The sequence below is a fragment of the Corvus hawaiiensis genome, chromosome 1 (assembly GCF_020740725.1).
Source record: "Corvus hawaiiensis isolate bCorHaw1 chromosome 1, bCorHaw1.pri.cur, whole genome shotgun sequence".
Classification (NCBI taxonomy): Eukaryota; Metazoa; Chordata; class Aves; order Passeriformes; family Corvidae; genus Corvus; species Corvus hawaiiensis.
Window position 1 is genome coordinate 89,858,236 of NC_063213.1, and position 24,254 is coordinate 89,882,489.

At 37.6% G+C, this 24,254-nt stretch overlaps 1 protein-coding gene across 3 annotated transcripts in view; it reads right to left on the minus strand.

The window, feature by feature from the left end:
- Positions 1–24,254, minus strand: part of TMEM245 (transmembrane protein 245) — a 79,241-nt gene that overhangs the window by 24,307 nt on the left and 30,680 nt on the right. For all 3 annotated transcript variants that reach the window (XM_048313083.1, XM_048313074.1, XM_048313064.1), the window contains 7 exons: positions 22,128–22,232; positions 20,693–20,775; positions 18,460–18,550; positions 17,559–17,657; positions 15,555–15,686; positions 8,321–8,443; positions 4,311–4,456 (listed from right to left, as the gene is read on the minus strand). In XM_048313083.1, coding sequence (XP_048169040.1) covers positions 4,311–4,456; positions 8,321–8,443; positions 15,555–15,686; positions 17,559–17,657; positions 18,460–18,550; positions 20,693–20,775; positions 22,128–22,232 — 779 coding nt within the window. The remainder of the gene's footprint in view (positions 1–4,310; positions 4,457–8,320; positions 8,444–15,554; positions 15,687–17,558; positions 17,658–18,459; positions 18,551–20,692; positions 20,776–22,127; positions 22,233–24,254) is intronic.

Genomic DNA, 24,254 nt, shown 5'->3' on the forward strand with positions numbered 1-24,254 from the left:
ACTTCCCTAAATTTTTATTTCCCACCTCATTTACAGGCAGTGGCACATGAAATTCCAGCATGGAATTTTGAATTAGCTGGTTGATTTGAAAGAGAACCAGTACTTCATACATCAGTCAGAAATCCCTTTGATCACATATGCCATTGGTACTGATCTTTCTCCCAGGTTTTTTACTGCCTTTTAGGGAATCACCATACAACTACTGACCTCTCCTCTTCCCTGTAGATTAAACTCTGCCTTCCACAAGATGCAAACAATGAGGAGAAGCAAATGCAATATAAGACAACAAAGCACACACACACAAGTGTTTAGTCTAAAATCATAGGAGCATTTTTGTGATGAAAGTTACTGAAAATTGGGAAAACTGGTTTATGACCAATTTGCAAATCTGTGTTTGTTCTATAGCCCAAACACTGCTGGTTCCCATCTGGAGGGCTGCTTGGAGGCAGGCAGCATTGCCTGTCAGAACTGGGATAACTCAGTCAAAGGCAGGTATCTGGGGCAAGGGCAAATGCCCAGCTTACAGTCACATCCACAATCTGGGAAAAGACCAAACTAGCAGCAGATCATCCCTTGGGTTGCCCTTTGCCCTCCAGTCCTGACAGAGACCTAGAAAACAGACCCCTTTTGTTGACTGTCAAGGGATGTGTGGCCCCTTCTTTCCCTTCATGAAGAGGTGCCATCTCTTCAGCACTGAGGGCTGAAGGACTGGGGAGAGGAGGACCTTCCTTCCATCAAGCTGCTGCCTTCCCCACGTGGCAAGGGACATTCCCATCAACTGTCCTGCCTTCCCCAGATGGAAAGGGACACCCATAACCATGCAGAAAGTAACCTGTCCAACCACCACCCAAGCCTTGACTTCAAACCAGCATCAGCCCCACCACTGCCCTGAGTCATCCCACAACCAGCAGCACCCCCACAATTGTTTCTCCATCACCAGCAGCATCCCCACAGGAATTTGTCCTGCTGAGCACACAGCAGTGCTCCTACAGCCGTCCCCTCCTCCTGTCCATGCTCACCCAGCTGGTTACTGGAGGCTGTCACTTGCTGAGGTCGGAGCAAGTGGCAGTCACTGCTCTCCCCTGGTCCCACTAGGACAGTCACCTCCTCATAGCGCATGCTATTCCCAGCACAACTTATCCTTGCTGGAACTGTGCTGGCTGGTGCACCCAAGCCAGCTTCTGTCTTTCATGGCTCTGCCTTTGGACCCCTAGGTTTGCCAAACAAGCTCTTGGCTCAGGCAGGGCATGATGCTTCGTCAAATCCCTGGTCGATCCCACCACCTGATACATGCTGCTGGCATTCTGCCTCCCTGGTGTCCTGGATGAATGAATTTCCCATCAAAGGCCAGGAGGGGAATTCATCCCATGGTTTGCAGCAGGCAGTTCTTGGATTACACTCAGCTTCTTCAAAACTCCTATCATGTCACTACAGCTGCATCTATTTTTTCCCACTACTCAAGTTCAAATTTATAATCTGAGGTATTTTGACAGAAACAGTGAGATTCAACACTTGGCTCAAAGCAGCCTGGAAAGCTGCTCTTACCCCTCTGTAGCTCATAAATCTATTTGTGTGAACAGAGAACTGTCACTGTATTTGCAAATTCATCATCAAGGGAGTTAGAAAAATATTTATAAAATGTATAGCTACTTATAGTCCATAAAATAAAAAAACACAGCACAGTTCCAATGAGAGAAATTGAAATGGGAAAAGGTCTTGGTTTATTTAAGAGCTTGCTGGGTAACATCTTTAAATTAAGGGATTTCTTGAGCTACAGAAATGAGTTGCCAAGTGCCCTCCTCTTCTTTCCCCCTTGCTCTTTTCCTCTGAAATAAATGGCAAAGCACACAAGGGAACAGACTTCTGTGATTACATCCAAGTTTCCTAGTGCTTTTTGCAAACACATTTTAAGTAAAAGAGCAACAGAAGTGACTGACAACTTGGAGGATTATTGTTTTTATGTCATTTGGTTTATGAGCAATAGAGAGATTAGGTCTATCTCTTGCTAAGAGGATCCTTGCCCTCTAGACAGGACTAGTTAGATGCTGTCTTAGCTTTGTGCACATGCTCTGTCCTGCTGAAGAGTGGTGGGCGCTGGAACACAGCTGGTGACTTTTGAGATTCATTAACTTAATCTTTTTGGTCTACTTGAAAGCATGGATATTTTGAGGGTGAATTCATGTTGTGTAATGCTGTCATAGTCTAATGATGAAAGCAACTACAGATGTTTCATTATTTGACAAAATTCATAACACAAATGAAGCCTCTTCCATCCTACCACCGAGCACTAACATTCATTTCGCATGCCATTTACAAATGAGGTAGGTGAAGAAGCCATTTTTAGGTTCCTAACCCTGCAGCAACAACTCATCTCCAAAAGGAAAGAGTAGTTGCTACTTTGTGACAAAAGAAAGGGCTTGAAGTAGCAATTGTTTTTCATAAGGCAACAGATTAGGCATGCATAAACTCTTGAGAAATTGTTACTGTAGTTGCCATACTTACCTACTGAAGATCACAGTAAGTCTGGAGTGGAATGCAAGCTAACTGAGAACCATTAGGATAAATCCTTGGGTACAACTGAGAAGTGAGGAACTTCTGAAAATCTCAGAAGAATCATTCCAAAGAATTCAAATAAGGCACCAAGTACAGGCTGCTCCAAACAAATATGAATGACTGATTCAGGCTACCTTAGTGAATACAAAGACGGAGATCCCTTGTGTATGACAAGCTGCTTCACATTCCACATTCTCCAGATTCTCCAGACACTGGCTTTTGCTCATCATATTTGCAGTTACTGATGCATGCTGGCTCTTTCCTACTCATTTTCCTGTGGCTTTTCTAAAATTATTTTCTTTCTTTCCTCCATTCTAATTCTGATAAATACCTTGGGTCACCTTAGTCACATACCTGTAAACTTATAACTGCATTTAATACAATCCTCCTCACACAGTATCCATGCCCAGATAAACCATATCCTAGGTTTTCACACTGTTCCCCTCTAGCGTGGGCTAAAGAGAACAATTTGTGAGACAAGTATGAGTTTCTGAATCTGCTCACACTATTCAGAAAAGATAGAACTGAGATACTAACCATGTGATCAATGAAAACTCAATAGTAGTCACTCAAGAGAAGGGCTATTAACTGTTTGGCAGAATTCCAAATCTGTTGTTTTCTGCCTGAATTGCCCCTTCATTTCAAATGACTACAGCAGTTAGCACTGTTGTTCAAGACCCTACACAACGTAATATAACTTTCCCATTGTTAAAATGGCAATCACTTAGCAATTTTGGAAAGCACTTTAATACCTCCCCAGTTTAAAGCTTACTCATGTATTGTACATATGCACAAGATGACACAGAAAGCAGTGGTATAAGAGGCAATGGCTACACAGAATTTAGCATGGAGTCTGTTCACTTTGCCCAGACCATCAACTTTTTTGTAAAAGTACACTATGATTTAAACACATCATATAAAATCTAGTTTATTACATTACCAGCATGTTAGTGTTGCAAGCTGCTAACAGGTGAAAGCTGGTGATTTCATTCATCTGTGACGAATGAACATTACTGCACCACCCCAAAAATAGCTTTACTGTATAATCTTTGTGAACCATATCTAAAAACATAAAAAATCCTTCTTCAATTACTGAAGTAGTTTAGAGTTGACACACAAGATTGGTGACTAAGCATGAAACACCATGAATGTACTCTGCAGGTGCAGTACAGTAGTGTTCCAAGCGTGATAAGGAGAGTGCTCCCCTGTTGCTCTCTTTGAGGTAATTTGGTTTATGGAGTTCATGAACTAGATTTCTTTCAGATGAAATTAAACTGGAAAATATACTCCAGAAGCATATCTAATACATTCCAGGTACAAATGGGTACTTATTCTCCCATATTAGACAAAATACTTCAAACCAAGTACTTCTCAAATGTGTACAGCACGGATGTCAGTTCCTCCATTTCTACTGTTTTGCTGCATGAATCTGCTCCTACTGAGCTGCCCTAGCTGCTACTGCCAACACAACTGCAAACACTGCTTCCTGATGAGTTAGGGATGTCATGGGTGTAGCAGTTTGACTAAACACTAGTATACATGACTTCACAGATCTCTGAAATTTTTTTAGTCAAGTCCAATCAAATTGCTCTATCAACAATCAAAGGGAAAAAAAATCATTGATGCTAGGTTCTTGAAATCTCTGAGATTTGCAACTCATCTTTGAAACACAAGCTGTTGCAATTGTTAATTATTTGCAGTTGAACATCAAATTTAAAAAGGAATTTTAAAGAAAGGGCAAGAAATCAGCAAGGTACCTTATTGCTTCCTCCACGGATTGGCCAACTATATTTGAGGAGGGACCTGGCTGAGACAAAGGTGTCAGGCTTATCACCCATTTTACTGGCTTGTAATACTCATCACTGGAGCTCAACAGGTAGAACAGTGTGGTCAGAAAAATCACCTGCAAAACAAATTGAAGTTTTAAATTAAAAGGTAATAAATACTTTACAGAATTAGAGTATGCAGCTATGCTTCAGATACTGAATTTTACTGGAAAGGAATAAGATACTCTTCCACAAGCCTGGATTTAGAAAAACACACAGAGCTGAAAGAGTAATTTTCTCCCCTGCTCCACAAAGGACTTAATATTCACAGCCAGACATTATAAAACTTCTGCCTCTGTTCAGCCTCTTCCCAAAGTCACATCTAGACCAAACAACTAGAATGCTGATAAACATTCTAGTTGTGGTGGTTTTTGGTTCTTTTTCAGCATGTTTAACGGATCAAAAAATTGCTGAATAGTTACATCTATTCTCAAAACAAGCAAACAAAAGTGCCAAATAAATTTGGGCTATCTCAAGAGTCTTTATGCAGCTGGGTATCAGATAGGAATTACACAAAATTCACAATTCACAACCATACATTTTATGTTACGCTGGCATTCCTAAGTGAACATTCCTTCTGTGAGTTTGATGATGAGTCTCAGCAGAAGGAATGGCAGTTCCATTGTTTCAGTTAAAAGACAAAAAAATTACAATCAGATTGGATTAGCTTCCTCTATGTGGCAGTCAAGTACATTTCTCTTATTTTCCTGTCAGTGGGCTCAGCAACTTCTTGGGTAAGTATAAATCACAAACTGTGTCCATCATGAAACAGAATACCTCGAACAATAAAAATCCATTTTGTATGCTCCAAATGTAAACTATGGCTTATATTTGCTTCATCTACAAGTTTCAGATATTTCTTCTCTCTTCCCAAGATTAGAAAGAATTCTTTCCTTTTTTCCAACCTACTTATATTCTAGAATAAACCATATCTTAATTTTTTTTTATGAGCCAAACAGCCTGACTTCCGTAAGTCTCTTACTTTCAAGCATTTTATCCAGTTTGCAGACACCTCATGCTCTTTTCCTTCATTCTCTCTGAAGATGCTCAGAAAACAAAATGCAGACAGCACTGCAGTATTTCATTACCAATCTCAAGAATGGCATCTGTCTCTGTTCCTAATTTCTCTATACTCAGTAAAATGCTACTACCATTTTCCCCCTACTCTACCCTCCCAGACTTTAACTGGAAGGTCACACTCAACTATTCACCTATAATGACCCCTGTCCAAAATGTCATATATTGGTTTAGGCTATATTACATCTTCCAAGGTGTTTAGCTTCTGCCTTGGGTGATAAACCAATCTAGCTAATAAAACAAGTCATATCAGCAGATTTAAACAGCATGCTGTTAACATTCATTTTGAGATTAAAAAATAATAAAAATAATTAAGCTTTGCTTTAATGGGAAATAGTCTAGTGCCAGTAGCAGTATAAACTATGTTTTGTTAGAGCTTCAAATGACAGAATCTTAAAACTTGAATCACACTTTAACATCCTTTGTAATTCTGCAGTTATGGTTATTTTTCTTCCTTGATGGGCTCTGCCATTTCTCCTAAGCTACTGTAGTATTTCCTGATTTCACTAGAAAACTCTATACTAAAGCAGGCACCCAGATGAAGCTGTGTCTTCCTTTCACTGAGCTCAGCCTAGAGATCCTTCTTGCACATGCAGTTTTCAACACAGAGAGCAGCATATTGCTCTAAGTACAGTAAGTATAATAGCTACTTATCCTGACTGTTCTTCCCCAGTGTTCACAGAAGAAACTTGCCTTCTTAAGGAGATACAAGATAGATGTACCCACCTGCAGTGTAAAAGCCAAAGCAATGGCTGGGAATGAACAGCAGTGGAATAAAATGGTGTTAAGCTGAACTACAAGCTAGGAAAAAATACAAACCCTACTCAATTTCTGCTAAAAGAAGATGGATGTAACCACAGCACCATACAAAATTAACTGAATTTTGGAATACCTGCCTTTTAGGAAATTAACGTTTTTCCTTTAGCACAATAGGTGTAGAAATGCAAAAAGAAGCCGTAGTCACTGTATACAATAAAATATTATCAAATGGCTCACTGACTCTTCCAACAAGTAGAATAGCCTCAATACTACTTTCAGCAGCAAAAGATACGTACTATCTTAGAGCAACTGGAGGCTATAAGTTTTCAGACCTCTTTTACAGGATATCTGAGATACTTAAATTGTTTCCTAAGCAACAATTCAAGATCCTGCCAATGCCTACAAGGAATAATTTACCAAATACAAAACAGTAAGACTTTTCCATAGTTAAACAGTTGATGGATTACTATTTCATGCTGTAGAATTTGTTCTGTAGCTGAAAACATTAAATACTCTAATTTGAGGAGGGATAGACTGAATTCAAGGAGAAAGCTCTGGGTAAACACTCTCTTCCAAAATGATAATTCAGCATTTCCACAGATACCAAGAAACATACAACCTAATTACTTGTGCATCAGGTCCAGTGATTCAGTAAACACTTTTGTATCTGCTTTTCATACTCAATTTTCTGCTGTAAAGCTTCAGGGTTTTTGTTTGTTGGGAGTTTTTTGCTTGTTTTGGGTTTTCTGGTTGTTTGTTTAGTTGTGTGTTTTACAAAATCTGCACATTCCCTGCAGGACTGTAGATGCCCATCAGCCAAATGGAGCTTTTTCTCTTCCAATCTTTGTAACAGAATAGGAGCACATGTGAGTACACACATGTGCGTATTTATACACCAGCACAAAAGCATATACATACATCCACATGCACATGTGCAGACAGGAACTGGTATTCAGAAGTGAAATACAAGTGACACTTCCATGACTAATAATCAGTTTTCAAAAGCCTGGTGAGGATCTGAAGAGTCTTACTGGATTGTGGATGGATGTGCTACACTGACTGACATTCCTACTGAACGTTTTGATAGAAGACGTATTTTTCAAAATGGAGGTTCTGAACAAAGTGTCCATTATTTCCATGTTTTAAAGTACAAATTTTTAAACCTTTTATCAAAATGAAATTCAGTGTTTTAATTTCTATTCAAGATGACTAAAATTGGACTGAAATGTAATCAGTAGAAAAACTAACCACTTTGAGTATTATCTTGTTGGAAAACTTAGGATAGTTTGTGCCACTCCAAACTAGTAAAAACTTTTCTGTAGCAACTAGGAAACTTGAAAAATTTAGAGTACAGTTCAAGCATCTAATCTTTAAAAGAATTCCCACACAGCAAGATCCCAACTACCTCTGCTAAACCAGCTGACTGCACAGTGCCTCAGCAAGAGGCAGGACCCTGCTGGCAGACAAAAAGTCAGATCATGCATCACAGTAACAGCATGCAATGAACTTGATGTAAGTCATTAGGCATCTAAAGATAAATTTTGTGTCTGAGCCTGAGTGCCTTGAAATCATTGGCAATTAGCTTGCAATTTTTGTACATTAACTTTTCAGACACAGTTTTAAATGTGCCATGTTGGGTGAAGTTGTGGACTAAGGAAGAAATAAAATACTCCCATGCAATCTTTTTTTTATGGAAGACAACTAGAGAACAAATTGCTGATCCCCCTGTAACAATTTTTTCCATCTTCTGAAAGCAATGACTTGTACAGGGATATGCTTATGAGGACACACCATAAGACTTCAGCAGTTATGTAGGATATCACAAGTTACAGCTTAGTATCTTCAAGGCCTGAAACAAGAATTTTCAACTAACAGGATGACAGGAAGACTTATTACCTCCTAACGTAAAAGTTATACGAATCTTGCCCTCTGTCTAGAATGCCCCCAGACAGATATGGAATTTGCAAAATCTTAAAAGAATTTTGGTATTAGGTAAGTTTAGAAGATGTTTCCAATGCTTTAGGTTTGAGTTTTCATTGTTACAACATGTGCAATTAGGCTTTTCCAGTAAAATGGGTCATGTGAACCAATGACATACCACTTACCACTGAAAGCACGAAATTGAGAAGAGCTGTGCCACTGTGGAAGAGGATTGTCACTAATGTTGTAACCGTAGTAAACAAGAGGCTCACATTGCGACTCATCACGATCCACAGAGACTCCAGGATCTGAAAAACAAGGGAGAAGTAAAGCAAAGTCAGGCACTGGATGCTATTAGCAAGGACAGAAAACTACTTACTGAGTGTTTTGTCTCCATCAAGCTATACAAAAATGACTTTTAAAAAAAAATCATCTTCCCTCACACCTACACTACAGCAGGTTCTATCAAGTGAAAATGTCTACTTTACCAAAGGTAAGTTTCTATGCAGCTGATTACAAGGTTTTGGAATTTTTCTCCCAATGTTCAAAATTATTTCATTATGCAAAATTGCAAAAAAACTAGATGTGGTGACACTTTATTGTCATTAACATTGCTGTCAAGCAGATCTTGCCTTGAGAGAAAATATTCACCTTTTCAAAGGCAGAAATGTTAAGACACAAAGAACAAGGAGTAACATCACAAGGTAGGAATAAATCTGAAGCTTCAAATCAAATACTAAAAGTGCTACTTCAATAAATTTGTTTTTAAAAGCTTTCATGGTAATGAAATGCATGTTTTTAATAATATCTGCAGAGAAATGCAAAAGTTGTGATTTTGAGTAAGGATGCATCAGTTAGTCAAGTAACTATGAAAAATAAATCAAACAATCTTAGATAATCTATTAAAATTTGTACTGGCTTGGGGAACTGATTGCTTATGGATACATACAGTAAAGACTAGTTTTGATGCATCAAAAGGAGGAACATGGAGGCATCCTAAATACAATGCACACCAGTTTCAAACATGTATTTCATCCAGAAGGAATACAGTAAGAATGTATTAGCCAAAGTGATTCTAACAAATAAAAGCAGCAAGGTCACAAACAAATCTTCTTTCAGATTAACTAAGGTAACTGGAAAAACTGTAAAGCTCTGACACAAAAGCCCTTCAGGTTCAAAGTTGTAAGTGAAGACTTCAAAACTAGCAACTGTTAGTCTTGGTTTAACAAATGGAAATAAGACTGAATTAAAACAAAACTAACCAACCAAAACTCCCCTAAAACCAAAAAAAACCCTTCCCCAGTACGCAGCATTTGTAAAGCAGAATGTAAGCCATGTGATCACCTCTCCTCTAGAAGTGAGTGAATCATATCAAACTTAATTTATTAAGCATGAACTTGAGAGGGCATAAGTGCTGGGGGAAATGACAGGGAATTAAAAACAGAAAGACCTACTTAGCTCATGCTTCCTACTATTCAATGGGAATTATGAATGTCAAAGCTCATCTTTTGCACAGATTTTATTAGTCTCTCTTGAGAATTCAAGTGAGGTTAGAAGTGAAGAGGACACTGCTGAAAAATGTTCTCCTACTGGTACCTGTTCCTTTGCTTCTTCTACGGATTACAAATTCACCCTGGGGGTGCAGCAGTGCTGTAAGCTCATCCAGCCCCCAGGTAACATTATGTGCACATTATGCTGTGAGGACTGTAAACACAGAGGACAGTGAATTCTGAGGCAATGGTTGGTAGCCAAAGCAGAGGCCTTCCAGTCGGTATTGAGTAAAGATAGTGCTATCATTGCTAATAGCGGGCCTTAAATTGTATGCAAGGTTCCCCTCCCAGATATTTAAGCCTGTTACAAGAACTGTATGAACAGGAGTATGAACAGGAGTATGAACAGGAGTGTGAACAGGAGTGTGAACAGGAGCTTCTGTGCCACAGGCCTTCTGTTATAATGTGGAGTTTAATCACAGAACAGCAGCAAAGGCCTTGAAAACAGGGACACAGGTTGAAAACAAAGGCCCGTGAAACAGGAGCAGTGCTTTGAGTAAGAAGGCATTGAAGATGCACAACCTTTAGAGCTAGGAAGACTGCTTTTCCTTCAAGAAAATGAGGTAGGAACTAAGAAAGGGGAAAAACACCTCAAAAGGCAAACAACAGGACAAGGCACCTGTCATGACCTGGAAAATTAGTATTTCTCCCAAGTATGACAGCAGATAGTCCAGGGCAGAGGTCAAGGGGCAGGAGTTGTCTGGAATAAAAACACTTTATGAAAGGACAAGCTCCTTAATTTGAGGGAAGATGATGTCCATTAAGTTCCAGCTGTCCATACCTAAGAGCTCTTGAGCCAGCTCATTTAGACTCCTGTAACTCAGACCATTAAGGACAGACTCTATTGGTGCCAACTACACAGCACCATCATGATGGTATTTTATCCTCACAGCCCATGTAGGACACGATTGCTAAGGACTGACCACTTGGAATACATAATGAAAAAACTAGGAGACTGTAAAGCAAACCATTAGCATGAAGTGCATTGGTAATGAAAATTGGTCTAGTCAAGTTTTGCTCTAGAGAGTAAAACTAGCCTGATTTAACAGTCTTCTAAATACAAATCACAGCAACTCTTAAGACCCTCACTTGCAACACATAAGCTGAGCTGACACCAGTGAGAATTCACAAAGAGAGGAGCTTGTTCCATCTGCCAGAGAAAAGCACAATTAGTGAGACCGTAGCAGTTTACTTCAAAATATGATGTTTCTCCAGTACAGGCAGGATTATTGAACACTTTCTGTAGAAGCTTTAGCCTGAGGGCTGATAACCAGGAGTATACAAACTGCAGGTGGTTTCAATGTAGGTATCACGTCATTCAATTAACATCAGGAACGGTTCTCCTACATGAACATCCTTGTTTGGTGGAGTCATTGATTTGAACTATTGAACTAGTTATCACCAGCATTTGCTTTAGCATAAGTGCAGTTAGTGCCCTTCTACAGCTCTGGCATGTCTTATGAAAGCAACTGCATCTTTTACGATGCGTCTCCAACTACAGAATAATTCCTCGTTACCCATATGTATCATTAAAATTTCAAGATACAAGCTTTTCATAGCTAGGCTGAGAAGACAGACAGAGCAAACATTAATCATTACTGAATACAGTACCAGAACGTGCTCAAATACTTCCCTACCACTCACAAAATCAAATGATGTGCAGCTGCACCTAAGAGTTCATAATGCTGTTCACTTCCCAGAGCCTACTGCAGCTGAGTAGATGAGCTCACCTACTACACATAAAGAACTGTTAACACCTTGCCAGCTGAGAGTTCTCCAAAGCACAACAAAACAAGTGTGAATATTTATGCAATGTTACAGTACTTTCAGTTACTTTTTTATTATTAAATAACTGAAAACCACACCTCTTTCCCCAAACCACTGCTCTGTAAGCAGCCATAAGGGATCAATGTTTAAAAGAGCTATGAAGCTGTGCAGAATTCAGCACGCCCTTAAACATCACACTGTGCTGTGTCACCATCAGCATCAGTTCCTGTGCCTTTCCAATCTGTAACAGGCAAGAAAGCAAAACTGCACACAATGTTCTCAGGCATCTAGGGTGTCCTCTTGGCCACTTATAAACTGGTCAGCACCTGAAAATGAGGGTTAAAAGGCACTTGACCAAAACAGTAATTTGCTCAGAACTTCAAGTCAGCAAACTTCTGGAAGCCAGATAAATCTATGTACCTAACTTGATTCTAAAGATCAACAGACATATAAAGGGAACAAAACTGGACACAAAGATGTAAAAAAACCCCAAAAAACCACGCTAATTGATATATTACTGCAAAATGGACTGAATTAGCTATAAACTTATGGGATTACTTGAATAAATTACTGGAGCCAGAGAAAATATTAGGATATGTAGTAACTCACTGAAATATTTGAGAAGCTGACTTGATTTAAAACACACAGATCAGTCATGCTAAAGGCACAGAAACAGAAACAGAAACCTAACTAAGCTGAAGCTCCCTGTGTACATCTCTGTGGAAGGTCTTTTGTCTTCCTGTCTGGGAGATCTCTGAACGAGATACCATCTGCTGGTGGAATGATGAGTATTCTGGTGCAAGGAGCCGAAAGATCAAATTAAGAAGACATTAGCAATGTCTCCTATAACATCAACGGAGCTCTGAGTCATCATGCACTGATTTAGCCAGCAGCGATTCACTTTCTCAATGCTACAAGCATACAAGAAATGGAGAAAAAGGGTATGAATGGAAAAGCAGATGAATGAGGAAAGAATGAATCTTTTTTATTTTTTAGAAATTAAATCTTAATAGTCCAGCTATGTGCTGCCTATTTAATCCATCTGATAAACTACCTTAGAGTGAAGCATGGGGTGCAAAATACAAGGCATAAGTGAGGATCCATTCTTGCTCTCTTTGCAAAGAATGAGGTGAAATAAACTCCACTTCAGAAACACATCACTGATTATACTATACTAGTTTTAAACACTACTGTTTAATACTGGAAAAAGGTAGCAGTGCTGCTAACACCAAAGCTTTTAGAAAAAAAGCTAACTGATGACTTGGAAAAGCTTATCTTCATATTAAATCTCCAGGCAATTTACATGTTTATATAGTAAATTACTTTAAAATAGTTAAGGTCTGTCTACATCAAACTACAGCTAAGCATAACTGCTATAATGAACAGCACATTTTGAGGGGGGTACACAAGTCTTCCAAGCTTTACCTGATACTCAGAATTTTGAATCAATGCATGTTGTTACAAATTAAACGAACAGCAGCAATTCCCCAGCACACCTACATCAGTGATTTAATTACATGCTTTCAACTCTAAAATGAAAAATTCTTCCACTACAGGAAAAAGCCTGAAGTGAAACACTAGCAGCTGTCTTCCTTTAATGTTTTTCTTAAAGCAAATGCTCCTTCACTTATTAAGGAGGAAGAACACTTCCTAGGATTTCCATCGATGGAAAAGAGCTTATCTGCTTGTGGCTCTAATGACACTGTCAAATAGCTGTATTTTCAGAGAAAACTGACATCTGTTCTATTCTGAAATACTTCAGAAAGCCAAGGGGCAAGCAAGACATTTATTTTTTGGTAAACTCAATCTATGCTTAAATATTTGTTACATGCAAGTAGTGTAATCATACACAATTATTCTTTTCCAAAAGTGGAGGAAATCTCATTAGAGCCGCATATCCACTTCTTTACAGCTATCTCATTGTCTTTAAATTATCTCCATGTTAAAAAAACCTGTCAACACAGCTTTAGGACTGTACTGTGTCTTGCCATATTCTTAAGAACTGCAAACTAGCATTGATTTCAAGTGTTCAACCTCACTCTCCCCATAAACAACACACTCAACCAAAAAAAAAAAAAAAAAAAGTTGTAACAGTTTGGGTTGGAAGGGACTTTAAAGATCATCTGGTCCCAATCCCTTTGCCACAGGCAGGGCCGCCTTTCCTTAGGCCAGGTTGCTCCAAGCCCCATCTAATCTGGTCTAAATCCCACTCAAAGTTCATAAAATATGAAAACAGCAAACAAGCAAGAAACCCAAACCAAAGAATCTAAGCAAAAAAAAAATCAAATCCCCAGAACACACACTCCCAAAAGCACCCACATAATTTAAAATATTAACCCTTCCCAATTCAGTATGCCATCCTAATAACCCATTCTTCTACTTCAAAATACCAGGAGAAAGATTTTCATGCTGTGATAAGAACATAAATCCTGAATACAGTAAGGTTGCTTTGTATCTTAGGCTAGGTAAGAAACTTACTTAAAAATACCAGACTTCAGCAAAAACTTTTCTTATTTTCATACTCTCCATGTTTTAATGACCTAAACCAGCACAGAGATCATATTTTCATAAATTTTAATTTAAAATATTAGTATGAGTAATATTTATGCAATGCACTGTAAATGAGCAAGCCAGGAAAGAAAATGCTGCCCAGTACGGATGTGAAATTAGGATTTAGAGCTTTATACTAAGATGACTGTTTCACAGTCTGTCATTAAGGACATGAGTATATGGAGAAAAAAGACAGGTGTTTCCCCACAGCTGATGAGTAATGAGTTCCTGGAAATAAACAGGAAAGCAAGTCAATTGCTGGCACTTTTTTTCTTGAACTTCGAAACCAGTTTTTAGAAGTAAAGCAAGCATGTTAGCTAGATGAAAATTTTAATATTAATGTTTTTCATTCTTAAATATTTATTCTCTTTAGACTTTTCTTCCCCTCTCTCTAGCCTGCTTAGATTACTGAAGCACACTTTACATCATGGTTTCTGAGCACTGTGCAGCAATGCTGCAAATGACACGCTCTTATCATGTAGTTTCTCCTCCTTCTGTTCCTCTTGCCTAGAAGGAAACTCCACATTGATTTTAAATCATGATGTGCTGTGCATTTTTAAATCCTCTGCCTCAAGCATGCATGGCCAACTTTGAGAAAGCATTAAGCAAATTTCATTATTAACTGAAAAAAGGTTTACTGCAATAAAGTTTCTCTCAACTTTTTCTTGTTTCATGTCTTGTTCTCTGGTAGAAGCTGTAACAATTTAAGCAGCAGTTGGGAAGACAGAAAAAGCACACATGCCTATCAGTCTAAACCAAGAACTGCCTGGAGGCAAATACTAGCTTTAATTGCATCCACAGAGCTGCCATGGTGCCAGTTAGGTATAAATAATAAGTCTTCCAAAATTGAAGATACTTCTAATAATGACAACAGCTCAAGTCAAAGATGAACTGTATTGGGGATTGACTCTGTATATTAAGCATTTTGGACTTAACATGATTTTTTAGTGAAACACTTCAGTTTGGACTGCTTTCAATGCTTCCTCATTTTCTCCTCATAAGGTGAAAGGTTTTTATTCAGGAATTCACACTGTGTAAAGTATTTATTTCACTCTCCACAGAACTTTCATAAAAAAGAAAAATAAGCTGCTTTCAATCCAACAAATAATAATAATTTGAGGCAAAAAAAAAGATGACCCCTGCTTTTATTGCTTGGTTTTATTTTCATAACCTCTTAGTTAATAGCTTCTTCAGTTATAACCTATACCACCTGGTTTCTTCTTTAAAGAGAAAAGACTGCATAAAATAATGCATTGAAAATCAGCTTGCAGGTGACACAGGTAACAACCTGCCTCAGGAAGACAGCTGGGAAGCTGGTATCCACGAAGATGCTGAAATCATAAGAGCTTCTTTATCATGAACGTTTCTGTTTGTTTTACAGTTATATCTTAAACAGGTTTACAATAATTGCTTAGGTAATTGTAAGTAACACTAGCAGTGTTTCCCTAATTTTCCATGTACTTGAATCCATAACCTTAGTGGTACTCCAAGGAGAAATTGCTATCAGTTAAAAAATTAGACCAATTTCATAGTAAGTGCAAAGAATACGTACGGAGAGAAATGTTTCAATGTTATCATGAACAAATGATGCAACATCTTGCCAGTCCAAAATATCTCCAAGCCAGCTGTTCTGACGGTTAATGTGCCACTTGTGTCCTTTGTGTCTTCCAGAATGTGTTACATTCTTAAAAAGAGACAAAGAAAATAGACATTCAAATAAAATAAAGAGAAATGAGAAAGTCAAAAGCTAATGATTTACACTGATGTTTTCTTAATGAGGAATAGATCCAACATGCATCTAAATACTGAGAGCTGCTTTAACTGGTATCCCCAAAAATAGCTGGAAGTACTCTGTACACTGGGAAAATTAAAATCTGACAGAAAACTGTAGTTAATGATCCCATTTAATTACATATCTGTATATCATACTGATTCAACTCTGTTAAAAACTAACTACTGCTTGACTGACACAATGGTATCTATTTTGCTTTTAATGAGAGCACACTAGAAAGAGGTAATGATTTCAGTTATTGCCTACATAATTTACTGTTTGCAACATCCAAGTTTTCCCAGTATAGCCCATAAAGAAAAATGCAAGCAGAAGTTGAAGCAAGTATTTTTCTCTACTATTAGTTTCTACCTCTCCACAGGTAATGTTCCATCAAACGAAACCTAAAAGCTGAACTGGATGCATGGAGGATTTATTCTGACTACACACCTTTGTAACTGCAACACAACAAGACAACAGGACATGGCCATAAAAACAACAGCTAACTCCTTAAGTGGCTCCTCCCTAATTATGAAGTTGCCTAGTGCCCAGTGAATCACACCTAATCACCATCCTGAATGAGGCTATTTGACTCAGTCTGGGACTGTGACAAGTGCTTCAGAGAAGGATGCCAAAAATGTCCGTAAGCAAGCTTAAGCAAACCCGCTGACTACAACATCCTAGTCTTTAACAGAAGGAGACTTCTCAAGTTCTTAACTCTGATTTTTATAATAAGCATTCCGCTACTTGTTAAAATTTTCAGAACACTTTTAGCCTTACCAGCCTGCATTCAAAATGACACTATCTTTTTTTGCCACAAATGGCAAGTAACATCCCAAGTGAGGTCCCTGCACTGATTTATCTAAGAGCATTACATTTTCTGCTTATTACCAATTCTCTCTAGATGCACCGTTACACTTTGTGATGCACAATTAGCAACCTTCATTAACAATCCACCACCAACACGGAGACCTTTCTTCTGAATGGGCAATTTATTTAGGGCAGAACCATATGAGTAGTCAAAAACCTCCCTCCAACAGGCCTTCTGTATTTGTAAACTGTATGAAAACCTATCATCTGTTCATCTAGTTCTGTACTGAAAATGTTACTTCTTTAATGCAAAGATCTTCTCAGAACTTCAGAGGTACTTGAAAAATAACTGCAGGAAGAAAAGTGTTAATAGAATCACAATCATTTAAATATACAGAAGTATTTCAGGAATATGACTTCTGAATTTGGTATTTCCATTGCGCAATGACTAATGAATTGGTTTTTCCTTTAAAAGGCAAACAGCACTGGCAGCATAAAAATTATTTAACTCTTGAACTTTTCAAGATTCAGTGTACAGAACCCATTATAAGATGGCTGCAAAAATGCACTGCAAGGAACCTAACAAGAGGACAATTACTTTCTCACAATTTCAAATTTATAGAAGTTACACAAATCATGCAGAAGACCAGTTTCCTTTTCCCAACACCTCAGTGACACAAAAATTCAGCAGAAAGTGCTAAACTAAGAAATACTAATTATAAAAAGTGAGAAAACCGTAAATTAAATGGCACACATAAAAACACAACTACTTAAGTGTAGGACACAGCTCTGGCTGTACTCAAACTGTGACTGCAGCATGATCTTACACACGTTTTACATTTTTACCTTTTTTTTACTGACCTTTACTCAACCTTCCAACTTTCTGCTAATCCCTTCCTCAGAAATGCATACTTAGCATAATTATCTCAGAGTATTAAGTGATAGTTTATATAAATACCATTTAAATAAGTTACTCACCTTCACAAACCAAGAGTGATAAAGCCTGTCCCAGAGCTCCAGCACTTGTTTCTCAATCACAGCAGTGTTATTTACTTTTTCTCCTAAAATCTTATGGAGCTAAAACACATAAAAATCTTTTATTACACAGGACAGAATAAAGCAGCCATCTACTGATGAACTTCAAGCTTGATGAATCACATAAGAGTGTCTGTAAAGGTATGTCTCACACCCAAATTATTAGAAAAAATTAGTATCAATGTGAAATACACACTTCAGATAACATGGTTTACAATACAAAGACTGTGTTGAAAAACATTCTGCTGCACTAAGGACTTCTTTCTGAGCTGAAAAACCAATGCTGTCTCTAGAATGCTTAATCCAAAACCCTTGATCATATCTTTAGGGTAAATATTTCAAATAATTTGAGATGTGTGCTAGATATCAAAATATATAAGTAAAAATCTTGGCAATTTCTTCTGAAGTTAGCTTAACTATATAAATTATGATTAAAAAAATGTCCACTGCACCACACCCAGCCCACACAGAAATTAGATACTGGGGAGAGGGAGGGGTGGTGGTCGCAATGGAAGTCTACACTGTCTACGATAGGACAGCTAAAGCCAGTTAAAAAAAAAACTACACCATTTCATTTGATGCATTTTCACTGGGAATCATTAGAATGATGACAGATTCTGCAGCTCTTAAAAATAAACTATCCTCTGAGCAGAAAAGACTACTGAAACAACTCCCACTCTTCCTTCAAAAGTCACAAGCCAGAGAGTAGAAAGAACAGATCTGTCAACAAAATGGTTAAGCACACAGAAAAGAACTACTGACAAATACATTTTTATTTCTTTTTACTCTTATGAAATACAAGAAATTAAAGAACAACTGGAGGTTTTTGAGAGCTGACTCCTACCTTGTGTGTGATCCATTCTCGGCCATACTGGTATACGTTGTTCGCTGCAGAATTGAGTGCCTTCTGAATGACCTGGGCTTCTGGGAGCCAGCTGGGTGGGGGGGAGTTTAAAGAGGGAAAACAAAGTTAACTGCCATATACTACACACATTTCATTACACCCAAAACACATTGCAAATTAACATTTTTGAAACAACAACAAATCATTACAGTTAAATACATATAAACTTATTACAACTCTAATGTTTCCTTCTACATATCAAGGAATAGATTTTCCCATAAGCAAAGCACAATTAAATCTAGGGCATGTCATTGCATTTAAAATCCTCCAAGGTTCCTGAAACCTTAATTAAATTGATATCTCGACTTTTTCAAAAGAGATCTCTTCAATCTGTATGTGTGCTATTCATACTACATTTTTTTCCCCCAGAGTTTTCTGAAAATACTGTATGAAGCAGTCACATCTAGCTGCAAACACAACCTTCTGAATTACAAGCTGAATGTAAATTGTTAACATAGTTTCCATGAAAAAGCAACCAGTTGAAAAAGGGTTTGGACATCACTTATTTCTAAGTCCTCACCAAACTACCTGCTTGTGAATTTCTTCAGGGACTCACATCACTTTCAAGCAATGTACCCTACTGAGTTGCCAGCATCTCACCACCTGTGAATATAGGGCACACAATCTCTGCTTTGACTTTCTTTTTACATCTTGATTTCAATGGCACTTGTTGGAGCCCTTCCAAAACAAAACGAAAGCACTCAGGAAATAAAACTGCTATACTTGTTCACCTGTCTGAAGATCAACATGGAAGCTCTTCTGCCTGTATAAAGCTTCAAAAATGTCCCAGATTGGAATTCCAAGATATTTCAGTCACTCACCTCTAAACATAATATGAGCATCAAGCTCTGAAAGCTGGTAAAGCTTCATGGATTTGGCAAGAGATATTCTTACTCTTTGTGAATTAAATATACTCTTCTGGATACTTCAAATTTGGAAGAAAACACTGAAAGTAAAAAGTTACGCTACAATTCTGCTAATGATTCAACTAGTACTCCAGTAGTTTCATCATGTAAATAAGCTTCTGACAGTCAAATTTCCATTTTCATTAGTCCCACTTATTTCCATCTTACAGCAAAACAGAAAGGCCAAACAACACAAGAGATGCCATGAAGAAGTAAAACCACTTTAAGTGCTTTCTGTTCTCATCACTGTGATTACTTTAGTGCTAAAGCATGTATTACTACAGTGGTTATTAACTACATCCTTTTAGTTCTGTTTCTGAAAAATCGTTTTGCTCTTATAATACTGAATGTGCTTTCTTTCCATTTTCTTAAACCACCATCACTTTTGATTAGAATGGGCCCTTGAAAGAGTCAACCATTCTTATTCTGGAGGGATCTTTTTTTCCTGGCATTAAATTGGTATCTCACCTTTGCCCAATGTCTGTTTAGCTGAAGCAGAATGAAAGCCACCTGGAACCTGCCCCCCCTAAAATCACACTTTTTCAGTCTCACTTATTCCCCCTCAGATGTTCATGCAATCACTCCTTTACTCACCAGCATGCCCTTGTTTTCCTCTACATGCATTTCTCTCAAAACCTTCTCTCTCCCTTAACATTTGCCTTGGTGTTTACTTTAATCATTACACAGACTAAACCTTACAAACTTCCCACTGCGCACACTATACACATCTCCCTTAATAGGAATGGCCCTCCCCAACTGATTCATACCAAACTCTCCCCATCCACCATTCTTTCCACCCTTGAACTCTTCTTCAGTTCACTCCAGAAACAATGTCTTCAACTCCTATGCCCTCAAAGGCATTCTGCATCGATCTCTCCACACTGAAAAAATAATTTAGCTCTGTCTTGAAACTTTCCAGAGAGAGCATTCTTTGCCAGCACTTTTCTTTCATACGAAAAAAATACTGATCTCTTTTTTTCTCAGCACTATACAGGTTTCTTCTCCACAACTGTAGCTAGAAAAGTTCATACAGCCATCCTTCACCACCAAAATCCAACCAGTCCTCAAATGAAGTATCACACTGACAGTCCTCCAGAGTGATGCATAAACATCCCTGCTGTCTGAGAGTTTAGCTTTTACATCTGCCTGCGAGAGCCACCCACATTTCTGTTCATCCAGGGGATTTTTCAAATTAAAAACTATTCATTAGAGCATCTGGAAGTTTGTTCATCCCCCCTATACTATTTGCTTAACTTCGGCATTCTTACTTTGCCCATTCTGGGTGACTGGCTACTGTCTCATTGATCAAGCTGCTTGTGACTTGAATCATGTGAACGCTCTCCTGATGTACCTAAATTAAAGACAGAGAGGAGAAGTGTTATGTAGTGCAAACTACAGCTCTTCCTACATTCAGAAAGAATTTTTTTTTTTTTTTTTTTTTGGGGTGGGGGGCAGGTATTGGGAGGAAGAGGATGGGGTGGTGGGGGAAGAGGAGGAGGGGGGAAGTGACCAGTTTGTACATTTAAAAAATAATTCTTCCAGTGCAAACAACCCACTATGAAGAAGGAAGTTCCATTAACCCAAGAAAAACCTAGTCAATACAATAATCATCACTCTGTTTTGAAAATTCTGGTCACTAGTAATAGCAAATGGAAATTTAAACCTTATCACATCAGTGGAAAAAAATTTAACAGTAACAGCAGTGCTGTCAAGGGAAGCAGTAAAATATAAAGCACAGTTTCAAATATAATTTTTTAAGCCATGGATCAAAGAAGCATAAAAATTAATGAATACTTAACTCTAACATGACCAGTCATGCTATGAAGTGCCTGACCAAATAAATTCTTCAGTAAGAATGATAAAATACACCTTTTATAAATATCTTAATAGTCCTTTTATGAATATAAGGAAGCTTTAGGCAGGAATGTTTGCACAACTTCTAAGGTTTTCAATTTTAAGTACTCAACACTATATATGCTACATTTTGGAAAAAGGAGATTGACATCATAACCGACTGATCTTTGTTCCATAACTGTATTCAAATCAAACAGTCAATCTCCATTAATCGTTTCAAGTATGAACACAGCTCCATTAGGGAAAAAGGAAAAAAAAAAAAGTCCATGAGTGACCTCTTCTGGTGAACAAAAAAAAACCCAACAAACCCACACGCAACCATAAACCAAAAATCAATTTCAGAGAATATCTGATCATGAATCTCAGTACATTTAACTCAGAAAAGGATACCATGAGGTTATTACAGGCAATTACACCAAAAAATCTGCAAACACACCTTAAGCATTTTGCAAATGTTTCTGATGCAAGGTAAATTAAAAGAAAAAATTCTAAGTAGTTCTTCTGTTGACAAGGAAGGTGTTGACAGGATGCAAAACAAATCTGTTCCTGTAATACATAAGCTAGTAATTCTTTCACTAGAATAAATTTTGCATTTCCAAATGTCTATATATTAGCCTTGTCACATACGTAAAAAACCACAAAAATACAAAGAAATATAAATATTGAGATTTTGGTATATTTTTGTATATTCATTCTATAGTCTTGGAATGGTGACAAGTTCAACTAGAGAGCAATTAGTTCCTAAGCATTTATAAAAACTCTTAAAGCTATACAATCTCGTATAAATATCAGTAACCTCCATCAGCAATGAAAATGAGCTCTACAATTGTATTCATTAGCACACTGTACCTTTGCTGTAAGGAGAAGAGCTAGCAGAAGGGTTCCTATCACTAGCAAAAATATTATGAAAATGCTGATTATTTTATCTAGCATTTTCTCCAACCACACGATAATCTGTGCAGAAAAAAAAAAGAAAAAACAAATTATAGCATATAAATCAATCTTTTATGAAAGCAATGCTATATGCTATGCAACAGTATTGTTATTTTTATTTATAATCACAGTACAAAATCAGGCTCTAATCAAACAGCATTTATGCCCAAGCTTGGAAATGAACAATTAACAAGCGATGTTAGCATGATTAAGGTCATGGTATGACATGTGATTTTGCAAAAAACATGTACACATTACCACACAACACGGCAAGCTCTCTGCAAAGCAAGCAATAATTCAACAGTTACTTACTAGACCTAGAGAAGTACCTAAAAAAGACATTCATGTCAGCTAGAACCCAGAATTTTGTCTTTGTTTCTTGTCCTTGAGCAACTTGGAAACTTACAGACACTGTCTGCACAGGATTTCAAAGCTACCAAGGTATACTGTAAAGCACAACCATAACTTTCAGATTTGAATAGCTAAGAGCCATCTAAATGACAAATGAGGTATTTTTGCAAGTAATAAAATTTTTAAAGCTGCCTCATCACCTTCTGAACTTAAATGGGACAGGTGGGGTTCTACATTATTGAATATCAGGCCAATTATTCACCATCAACTATTTCTATCCACTTCCAGTCTCAGGAGGATGCTCAGCATTAAGCATGCATCAGCTGAACTGACTGATACAGGAAATAGGCATGCTTACAAAAAGGCCCATTCTATACATGTCCATAAGCAAATGGTGATACCACATTCAAGTAGAGAAATTCTGATAATGTCATTCAAAACAACAAAACTGCTCAGTCACATGACTTTGCAGAGTGCTCTGGAATAGTGCAAGCTGAGCTTCATCTCATACACAAATTGACTGTTTACATAAAAAGCTGTGAAAGCACATGCAAATATGACCAAATACATTCTTCTAGCTCCTATGGTTCAAATACCAGGTCTATTTCTACTCCATTTAGCATTACTACAGGAAAAAGCAACAAAACAACTGTAAAATTTGTGATTTAAGAGAACTGAGGTCAAAGCCAATGTGTAGTAAGCAAAAGTACTTTTGAGTACAAGTTATATATTCAACAATTAAGTTGGTAACATTTTAGTTAGAGATCTTATAAAGCTACTAATATGCATGCTGATGGTTTACATTAGTTCCTTCTTCATTATTTACTCTAGCCCTACACATGAAATCAACCCTGGAACAACGAACTTCTCAGACTGCTGTGTGATGATTGAATTGGTCAACACTGAAGTTAGATCTCCTATTTGAAAAAAGGATTCTTTTTGTGTGTGTTCATCTGGTAGCATCTGAGCATTTAATGTACATCAAGCAATTATTTTTAAACTTCAGGTTTTTACAACCAGCTCCTTGTTTGATCTAAATTAACTCAAGGATTATATTCAGCATTTTAGAACTGTTGTTCAAAATGATGACAAAAACTAAAAGAAAGTAAAATCCTTTTAGAAGTAACAAGGTGTTGAGCCAGCAAGTTTTTGTAACAAGATCTGCACTACATTAAGAACTGCAGAAAGGAACTCAGGGAACATGAGGCATTGTGAAAAAATCTTTTGTCTTACATAGTTTTAACAGTTTTCAGCATTGCTGAAATACTTCAGCCATCAGAAATGCCTTGCCAGTGCTGGAAGGAGGTGACCTGCCTGCACTAGTACTGCAGCTCTCTGAAAAACTTTGAGTACTCCCTACATAGGGCATATATATGGTGTATATATAGAGGTTACCTCTTTGGAAATAAGACTGAAAAAGGACTTGCTGTGCCCTTCCAAGTTTCGTGTACATCTAATGATTATGCAAGAGAAGCAAGAAATAAAAGTCCTTGTTTTAAAGGACAGAAATCAAAAACATCACCAAAAAACCACCACTGGATGGGCAGGGGAAGAAAATTTTACAGCATGGACTTCAAAATGAAGCTACTAAAAATTAAAGCTGCCCTTGTCATTTCAGACAAAGTTCAAACTGCTATTTACTTTCTAAGTCAGAGATAAAAGAAATCCAGTAGTCTTACATAGAGCACCTTA